General features: G+C 45.0%; 1 protein-coding gene across 1 annotated transcript in view; it reads right to left on the reverse strand.

Moving 5' to 3' along the window:
• The window catches only part of RAP1GAP2 (RAP1 GTPase activating protein 2), a 219175-nt gene extending 217982 nt beyond the window's left edge, over positions 1-1193 (reverse strand). Inside the window, exon 1 of the mRNA XM_045164911.1 lies at positions 807-1193. Coding sequence (XP_045020846.1) covers positions 807-1024 — 218 coding nt within the window. The 5' untranslated portion in view covers positions 1025-1193. The remainder of the gene's footprint in view (positions 1-806) is intronic.
• Between the last annotated feature and the right edge of the window lie 9399 nt (positions 1194-10592).

Below are 10592 nucleotides of genomic sequence, written 5' to 3' on the forward strand. Positions count from 1 at the left end.
ATGCCCCTGGCCCTGGTGTGGATGGAGGATTTGAGATGAGGAGGGGTCCCAGTCAGACATTCTTAAAATCCTTCCAGGACAGGGATGGGCTGAACAGGCTGCCCTGCATTCTAAGTCCCGCCAAGCAGAGGTCAGATCCCTGATTGAAACAGCCCTGAACATTCGGACAACCGGGACTTGGGCCCAACCCAGGTGACTCCTTCGTGATGCGTCTGAAACCTTCTTGGCCTGCAGTCTGGCAACCTGACACCGCAGGCTCTGATTTCCCAGCCTGGACAGGACTGCGGTGGGGGTAGGGGCAACGACCCAGCTACCCGGGGACCTCTTCCCTCACCTCCTAGGCTCTCCTTTCTCAAACACCCCATCCCCAAGGTGCCCACCGCCGCGAGTCCTCATGTAGGTGAACTGAGGCATCTCCTTGAACAGGCGAGATGAGAATTGTAGGTTGGACCCCTTCGGGGTCCAGTCCGTGGCCCGACCCAGAGCAGCAGAAGGTTTGAGGGTAGGAAGGGGAGTCCCTCTGCACAAAGAGAGCTAACGAAGACCGAGGTCCTCCCAAAGCCTAACGTCGGGGGCAGGGGCCGGAGTCCGGGCGACGATCGCTCTGGAGAACCGCGAAGACCAGGCTCGGGTCGCGGGACTGAAATGACCAGGCAGCCCGGCGCCTCTAGTTCAACCCGGCCCCGCCGCCTTCTCTCGAGAAGAAACTTCGAGCCAGCGACCCCGCTCCTCCCCGCGCTCCGCCCTGCCTCAGCACGCGGGTTTGCGCCCGCACCAGGCTCCGCGCCCCCCGGCTGCCCACTCACCAGCGCACCAGCTGCCAGCGCTTCTCCCCCGGCGCCCGGCGACCCGCCATGCTTCCCGGCCGCCGCCCGCTCCCCACCCGCCACCGGCCGCACCGTGGAAGCAGCTCCGGCTGCCGCAGGCCAGTGCCGAGGGCGCGCTCCGCAGCGCGGGTCCGGCGGGCGGGGCGGGAGCGAGGCGACTCCGCCGGAGCCCGGGCGGTGCGTCCGGCCGCGCGCATCTCCCCCCGGACGGCCGCCGGCCACGCCCCTGGAGTAGGTCCGGGCTGGGTCACCGCGCTCCTCTCCGCGGCCGCGAGACCGCAGCCGGTCCCCTCACTGCCTTCACCCACGCCCAGCCTGCCCAGAGGCGCAGCGGAGCCGACTCGCTTTGGAGCACTGGGCGAGGAGTCAGGTTTTCCAAATTCTACCTGACTTGCTGAGTGACTCGAGGGAATTCACTTAATCCCACTGTTTCACTTCCTTACGACACCTGTTCCACCTACCCAGAAAGTTATGCCCCAAAATAAACTACTATAAATGGCTTAAATAAAAACTGATGCGCCTTACAGATTATTGAACTACTTTAAGACGACAGTCATTGGCTTCCCAGGTGGTTCAGAGGTAAAGAAGCTGACTGCCAATAAAAAAAGAGGCAGGAGACTTCAGTTTCATCCCTGGGTCTGGAAGATCCCTTGGAGGAGGAAATGGCAATCCATTCTAGTATTCTTGCCTGGAAAATTTCATGGACAGAGGAGCCGCGGCCTATAGTTCCATGGGGTCACAAAGAGTCGGATAGGACTGAAACGTCTGAGCACAGTACTCACAGTAAAATATTATGGCATTGGCGCAGAACATTGCCAAACCCTAGGATCATCTCCACCCAGGCCTTCAAGCTGCTTTCACCCCAGAACGTTAATTTGAGTTGAGCAGAGACCAGCCTGGCCCACAGCATCACGGGAGCCTGGTTTGAAGGAGCTGAGTGTTAGACGTGTTTATAGAGACTGCACGCAGCAGAGTGCCATCCACCTGCCTCTCATGTCAGGACAGTCCACATCCTTTGCAGGAGGGAAACTTATGCAGAGAGGAGAAGATCTGGCTCTGGATGTAGAGCTCTGGAAGCTTATCTTCGCAATAGGGACTGGGAGCCCCTACTCAGGAGCTTGGCACAAGTTTCCAGGGGAATCCAAATGCTACTGACATCTGTGACCATATCCATAGGCATCCTCCCCAAAAATCAAGATCACATAAATCCTGAGAATCCTTATCTGAGCTTTCCAGTAGGTCTCAACTAAAGAACTGACAGGAAGCAACAAGGCATGAAAAACCTAAACAACATGTAAAAGGAAACAGAGAAGGAATAACAGACAAGACTGGCAGCTCGCCTTTGCCCTTAAGTATAGTGTCTAGCAGGAGGCTAGCAATTGCCTTTGAATATCCTTTCTTTAAGTTTCCCCAACATAATTAACAAAGAAGCCAAGGAAACAGAATAGAAGGTCTAAAAACATCCCCAGATGTGTGTATGTGTAATATGTGTATTTCAAATTAGTGAAAGATATGGTGATGTGACAATTAACCATTTACAGGGAGAAAAAAAGGCTTCTATTTCATATCACAAAGTATATTTCAGATGAATTATAAATGTAAATGTATAAATATATAAAAAGGACTCGAAAAATACATAGGTAATTGTTGTCATATTAAAATAGGGATGGACTTTTTAAAGCTTGGCATCAATGGCAGAAGTCTTATGGAAAGAGAGTAATGGATTTGACTAAAATAAAAATATTTAACCTTAGCACATCACAAAAGTATAGCAAGCAAAGTTAAAAGGCAAATATCAAACTGATTTAAAAATATATATATGCCTGATTTGAATATCTATATTCACAGAAGATTATTCACAATGACAAATGAGTGAAAGCAACCCAAGTATTCATGAGTGTATTAATGGATAAACAAAACGTGGTCTTCACATAAGATGAAATATTATTCAGCCTTAAAAAGGAAGGAAATTCTGACACATGCTACAACATGGGTGACCTTTGAAGATATTATGCTAAGTGAAATAAACAAATCGCAGAGAACAATACTGTATGAATTTACTTCCATGAAGTACCTAGAGTAGTTACATTTATAAAGACCGAAAGTAGAATGATAGTTGGCAAGGTCTGGGGTTGGAAAGGGAAGGATGGGGAGTTAGTTTTCATGGGCACAGCTTTTCAACTTTAGAAGATGAAAAGAATTCTAGAAATGGTCAGTGGTGATGCTGCACAGCAATGCGAATGTATTTAATGCCATTGAATTGTGCCCTTTAAAATAGTTACGAGGGCGTCCCTGGTGGCTCAGTGGCAAGGCATTGGCTCACCAATGCAGGAGACACAGCTTCCATCCATGATCTGGGAAGATTCCACATATGGCAGAGCAACTAAGCCCATGCACCACAACTACTGAGCCTGTGCTCTAGAGCCTGGGAGCAACGACTGTTGAACCCATGTGTGCAACTATGGAAGCCCAGGTATCCTAGAGCCCAGCTCTGCAACAAGAGAAGCCACTACAGTGAGAAGCCTGTGCACAGCAACTAGAGAAAAGTCCACGAACAACAAAGACCCAGCATGGCCATAAATAAACAAATAAAATTATTTGTTTTAAATAGTTACAGTAGCAAATTGTATGTTGTATATGTTTTACTATACAGTAAAAAATTTTAATGTTGAAAGCTTTTAGTATAAAGAAATAAGAAATGTTAAATGTTCTAATAGAGAAAGGGGCAAAGGACATGAACAAACAATTCACAAAAGAAATATAAATAGATAGTAGACACATTTTAAAAACTTAATATTACTGGAAATTAAGTACTTGAAAATTTAAGTGTGACAGTACTTTTTTTACTTGTCAAATTTGGAACCGTTGGTTGTTGCTGAATTGTTGTTAATTATCCTTGCAGGGCTTGTGTGGAGAAGGGAGGTGGACTCTCCCAGTTATGACTGAGATTGATATACAAATTGGTCCAACTATTGTTCATGGCAATTTGACAGTATGATCAAAAGTCAACAAATGTGTATATCCCTTGACTTAGTAATTTTCTCTTTTTGAAATTGATCCTAAGGAGATAATTAGAAATGTAAAGAAGGGACTTCCCTGGTGGTCCAGTGGTTAAGTCTCTGCTTTCCAATGCATGGGTTCAATCCCTGGTCAGGAAACTAAGATCCCACATGCTGCAAGGTGTGGCCAAAATTTTAAAAGGTAAATAAAAAATAAAATCAAAAAAATAAAATAGATTACCTAATAAGGACCTACTGTTGACTGTGTGGATCACAATAAACTGTGAAAAATTCTTCAAGAGATGGGAATACCAGACCACCTGACCTGCCTCTTGAGAAACCTATATGCAGGTCAGGAGGCAACAGTTAGAACTGGACATGGAACAATAGACTGGTTCCAAATAGGGAAAGGAGTACATCAAGGCTGTATATTGTCACCCTGCTTATTCAACTTCTATGCAGAGTACATCATGAGAAATGCTGGGCTAGAAGAAGCACAAGCTGGAATCAAGATTGCCGGAAGAAATATCAATAACCTCAGATATGCAGATGACACCACCCTTAATGGCAGAAAGTGAAGAGGAACTAAAAAGCCTCTTGATGAAAGTGGAAGAGGAGAGTGAAAAAGTTGGCTTAAAGCTCAACATTCAGAAAACAAAGATCATGGCATCTGGTCCCATCACTTCATGGGAAATAGATGGGGAAACAGTGGAAACTGTGTGTCACTGCAGATGGTGATTGCACCCATGAAATTAAAAGACGCTTACTCCTTGGAAGGAAAGTTATGACCAACCTAGATAGCATATTAAAAAGCAGAGACATTATTTTGCCAATAAAGATCTGTCTAGTCAAGGCTATGGTTTTTCCAGTGGTCATGTATGGATGTGAGAGTTGCACTGTGAAGAAAGCTGAGCACTGAAGAACTGATGCTTTTGAACTGTGGTGTTGGAGAAGACTCTTGAGAGTCCCTTGGACTGCAAGGAGATCTAACCAGTCAATTCTAAAGATCAGCCCTGGGTGTTCTTTGGAAGGAATGATGCTAAAGCTGAAATTCCAGTACTTTGGCCACCTCATGCAAAGAGTTGACTCATTGGAAAAGACCCTGATGCTGGGAGGGACTGGGGGCAAGAAGAGAAGGGGACGACAGAGGATGAGATGGCTGGATGGCATCACTGACTCGATGGACGTGAGTCTGAGTGAACTCCGGGAGTTGGTGATGGACAGGGAGGCCTGGTGTGCTGCGATTCATGGGGTCGCAAAGAGTTGGACACGACTGAGCGACTGATCTGAACTGAACTAACTGTCCAGCATAAGGAACTCTACTCAATACTCTGTAATGACCTATATGGGGAAAGAATCTAGAAAAGAGTAGATATATGTATATGAATAATGGATCAATTTGCATACACCTGAAACTAGCACAACATTGTAAATCAACTACACGCCAATAAAAATTTAAAAAAAATAAATGTGGGGGGAAAAAACTGAAGACAACACAAAAGTCCAATAGGAGATTAAATAAGTGAAGAAGCATGCCCATGTGATGGAACATTATACAGCTACTAAGAAAGACTTACTGGCATGAAAAAAAAATCAAGATATATTTTGAAATGAAAAAAATTGTTACCAAGTAGAATGAGTATATTAATATACTTGTAGAAAATCTGGAAGAACTACACATTTAAAAAGTGACTTTATCTCTGGGTGTGTGAAGTTACAGTGGTTTTTATCTTACTGTTTTTCTTACCCATATATCCTAATTTTTCTAAGTAAACATTTTGTGCAACAAGAAAAAATACAATAAGTCACTTTTCATATGATTAAGCTACCAAGATACTCACAACATTACTGCTTATAACATTAAAAAATAGAAACAATCTAATTATCAGACAATAAAAACATGGATAGACACAGTACACTGTACTTTATCAATACAATGAACAACACTGAGCGGGAGAAAAATGTTCATGCTATATTGCTAAGCCAAAAAGCAGATGACAAATTGAGATGATAAAATCATATATAAATAAGATTTTATATAGTTAGAGCTTCTTTAATGCCAAATGTTACAATTTGTTAGGCCTGGAAGGTAAAAGTGGACAATTTTATTTTTATGTCTTTGCTTATGGAGAATTCCAAAGTTTTCTACAATGAATAAAGAGGAAAAAATTTTTAATTTTAATACACAGGCATTGATGAGTGAATGAAAACATGTAAATGCTTCTGTAATAAAACACAATATTTAAAAGAACTGCCAGGACTTCCCTGGTGGTCCAGTGGCTAAGACTCCACACTTCCAATGCAGGGGGCCTGGGTTTCATCTCTGGGCAGGAAATTAGATGCCACATGCCACAAGTAAGAACCAGTGCACACAAATAAATGAATAAATATGTTTTTAAAACCTGGCTGAAGGAAGTGGTATGTTTAGGCAAAATGTGGAGCATTACATGTTGTAAAACTAATACAAAATTAGGGGGAAATGAAGGAAAAGAGGGGCCACAATTATACCAGATCACCAAAGAATTGGGGAGCTCATTGCCCAAGATCATGGAGAGCGATCTGGAATGGAAAAATTTCAGGCACAGGCAGTGGTACCTCTCAGATCCCTTCAATGAAGCCCGCCAGCTGAGTGTCTGAGCTCTGTGCCCTAGAGGGATAGGATGTGGGCAAGGTTGAGGCAGAGGTGGTAAGTCTGAACCTGAATTGCATCCTAGTGCACACACACACGCACAAACACACACACACTCAGAACTCATTCTTGTTGCCATTCTCATGGTTTAGGAACGGTCTGAAACTCCAAAAGCCTGCTGACATGTTAGGGACCATTTTCTCCAAATGAACAGAGGAGCCTGCACAGCAGTCCATGAGGTCGCAAAGGAGTCAGAGACGCCTTAGCGACTAAACAACGACAACAATTGATCCAAATCAGCCATCTGAGGAGACTGCAGCCTTGCCCCAGTTTGATCTTTCATTTGTTAGGTAAGCTGACTAAGACGCTTACCCACAGTAACCTCTGGTTGGGTCTCCAGTCTCAGAGCTCCCAATCCTTCTAGCCACCACATCCCAAGGGCCCCAGATTAGGTAGTCTTTGGGAGTCAGGACAGATGGCCAGAGTCTTTGAAGAACAGAGGGTATCCCTGTAACATTGCCACCTGAGCCCCTGTTTGGAGCACCTTGGTGCCCATCATCACTGGAGTACTCAGCGGGCAGCAGCCTGGCAGAGAACAGCAACTGGGACCCAAGTTGAACAACATTGTACCAGATAGCTCCTCCCTCCAGAAACTTTCCACACCTTAGTCTACTCTGCTTGTGTCCTAGGAAGTCTACCTGTACAAGCAGTGTCCATGGACTACCTTAACTGCGGGCTTCTGATTGGGATTGGCTGGAGAAGGCACCAGAAAGAGACTGGACTCAAGAGGACAGTGAGGTTGCATGTTGATTCCTCAGCTCCCTCCCAGGTCCCTGTGAGTCACACATTTCCTTTTTTAAAAAAAATATTTATTTGGGCTTTCCTGATGGCTTAGATGTTAAAGAATCTGCCTGCAATGCAGGAGAGCCGGGTTTGATCCCTGGGTATTCCCTGGAAAAAGGAATGGCAACTCACTCCAGTATTCTTGCCTGGAGAATTCCATGGACAGAGGAGCCTGGCGGGCTACAGTCCACGGGGTCGCAAAGAGTCAGACACAACTGAGCAACTACCTTTCCCTAACACCAACACTTTCGGTCTTAGCTCTGGCATGTGGGATCTTTGTCACATCATGCAAGCCCTTTTTCATTACTGTACACAGACTCTCTAGTTGTGGCATGCAGGCTCCAGAGCAGCTTCAATAGTTGCAACACACTGGCTCAGTTGCTTTCAGGTATGTGGGATCTTAGTCCCCCAACTAGGGATCGAAGCCTTGTCCCCTGTATTGCAAGGCAGATGTTTAACCACTGGACCACCAGGGAAGTCCCCAGATACTTTCTTTTAAGGGAAGCCACAGCTCTTGCCAGGTAGCCCTTTCCCCAAACACATCCTTTCTGAAATCTCATCACTGCCTTCTCTTGTCCCTCTAAGCCTAAGAATGGTAATAGCTCTTTGTATCCTTCTTTCCTAAACTCTGTCCATAGCCTTGTAGACAGTCTCTTAACTCTCTTCAAATGCTTCATTTTAAATGTGCTTTCTGGGACTTCCCTAGCAGTCCAGTTGTTAAGACTCTAAGCTCCCAATGCAGGGGGCACAGTCTCAGTCCCTGGTCAGGGAACTAAGATCCTGCATGTTGCCTGGCACAGCAAAAAAAAAAAAAAAAAAAAAAAAGGATTAAATGTGTTGTCTGTTACTTTCCAGGACACCAACCAATAGCGCTGTTACCCAAACAGAACTCAGAAAGTCACTATTCCACACTGTCATGAAGAGATACAGGGAACCTCTAAGCCTTCTTTGCCATATAGACCTCACTCTCCCCACTGGTGATCAAGGCTTTTACCTTCCACTAAAGCCCATGGCAACTGTGGGTGCCTTCTGCTACAGCTGGAGTACCTCCTCACTGAGGGGCTTGATGAAGCCCACCTATGATCTTCATCAGGCTGGAGTTTGAATCCTGACTGTGCTGCTTACAAGCTGGATGGTGTCAAATATAACCTCTCTTGAGCTTTATTTTCTCCATCTACAAATGGGAATAAACCTTTCCTATAGGATTTCCCTGAAGTTTCTTATTTCTTAATTTTTTACATTTTTTTTTTATTTTTGGTTGCACTGGGTCTTCATTGCTGGGTGCAGGCTTCCTCTAGTTGCAGCAAGCAGAAGCTACTCTCCATTGCGGTGCACAGGCTTCTCATTGCAGCGGCTTCTCTTGTTGCAGAGCACAGGATCTAGCCAGGTGGGTTTCAGTAGTTGCATCTCTCAGGCTCCAGAGCTTGGGCTGAGTAGTTGTGGCACTCAGGCTTAGTTACACCTTCGCATATGGAATCTTCCTGGACCAGGGATCAAACCCATGTCCCCTGCGTTGGCAGGTGTATTCTTATCCACTGTACTACCAGGGAAGTCTTCTCTGAGAGAGATTATGTGGGTAAAGTGCTCAACTCAAAACTTTTGAGGCCAGAGATTCAGTTTTTATACACTTTAGTTTTCTTTGACTTGGTTACAAGTTTAATTTTGAAAATTGAAATAAGATTTTTTTTAAGTATTTAATAGATGACTTAACATATAGAACATGCTTAGTAAATATTGTTATTATCAACATTATCGTTTGCAACATCATCATCTCCATATGTCATCATATATCTCTAAGTGTCCCCATTACATCAGATATAGGGCCATGCAGTTCGCTTTGCTCAATATTACTTTACTCTATGTGCTGACTGACTGATTGCTAACCTCCTCCCAAGAGGAACCCCTAAGTCTCCTTGCTGGCAAGTCCAAGCCCTAACTCTGCTGGTTCATCATCTTCAGTTATTCCTTGGATGCTTTCGTGCACATCTTTTGTTGTCTCACACGTGGATCTTTTTCCAGCCAAAGATGTTGCAAGTGTCCTATGGACAGCCCTAGAGGCCCAGCTGGGAGCTTGGCCCAGGGCAGGACTCTGCCAGAAGCACTTACTATGGCAAAGCACTTACTATGGGAGGCCCCCAACCCACGACCAGGCAGGGCCACCCCTCAAACAGGCATCTGGAGCTGTTTCCTCCAGCTGCCAGAGTCCCAGGGTCCATCTTGATACTGATCAAGGAGAAAACCATTTGGTGTCCAGTTATAACAATTCCATCTGCACACACATTAACATTACAAAACCCTTTCACTCTCACCTCATAACACCCGCCATGATCCTGTTGGCAAAGTAGATGTTGCTTTTCCTTTTTTAATATTTGAAAGAGGAACTAGAGCTTAGAGAGGTTAAGACTTGCCCAGAATTACCCAACTAATAAGCAACAGAGCTCAGATCAGAGCCCAAGTTTTCGGGATACAAAACACACCTTTCATCCTTCTTAGCAATATCTCAATTAGTTCATCAGAACTGACAAATCAATGGGTTAGCAGACCCATAGCCCTGCTGGAGACACACATACACACACACACACACACACACACACACACACACACATACATACACACACACACACAATACATGGCACAGGAATGCTGCCCTAGGAGGGACATCAAGAGACGAAGAAGCAGGACTGGGCTGGCCTTTCTGCTCCTCTCCTAAGGGTTTCCTCAGAGGAGAAGGGTTGAAGAGGGGCTACCCACAGCTCAGCCAGAGGCTAGAGTTCCCACAGTGGGATTTGAGATGCCTTTGAACACTCAGACGGTAAAGCGTCTGCCTACAATGCGGGAGACCTGGGTTCAATCCCTGGTTCAGGAAGATCTCCTGGAGAAGGAAATGGCAACCCACTCCAGTATCCTTGCCTGGAAAATCCCATCGACGGAGGAGCCTGGTAGGCTACAGTCCATGGGGTCGCAAAGAGTTAGACACGACTGAGCTACTTCACTTTCTTTCTTTCTTTCTTCCTTTCTTTGAACACCACTGCCTGTCAAGCCAACTAAGAGGGTGATTTCTTCAATTTGGGGGGCCAAGAGCAGCTAAAACTTTCATCCACTGACACTCAAGTCCAGTTAAGGTTTAAAAGTTGACTAGGGAGGGGGGACTTTGAGGGAGGATGAATAGATACATATGTATGGCTGAGTCCTTTTGCTATTCACTTGACGCTATCACAGCATTAGTTGGCTTTACCCCAATACAAAATAAAAAGTTTAGAAAATAATTTTTTAAAAAGTAAAGTTTCAATGTGA

The sequence above is a fragment of the Bubalus bubalis genome, chromosome 3 (assembly GCF_019923935.1).
Source record: "Bubalus bubalis isolate 160015118507 breed Murrah chromosome 3, NDDB_SH_1, whole genome shotgun sequence".
Taxonomy (NCBI): Eukaryota; Metazoa; Chordata; class Mammalia; order Artiodactyla; family Bovidae; genus Bubalus; species Bubalus bubalis.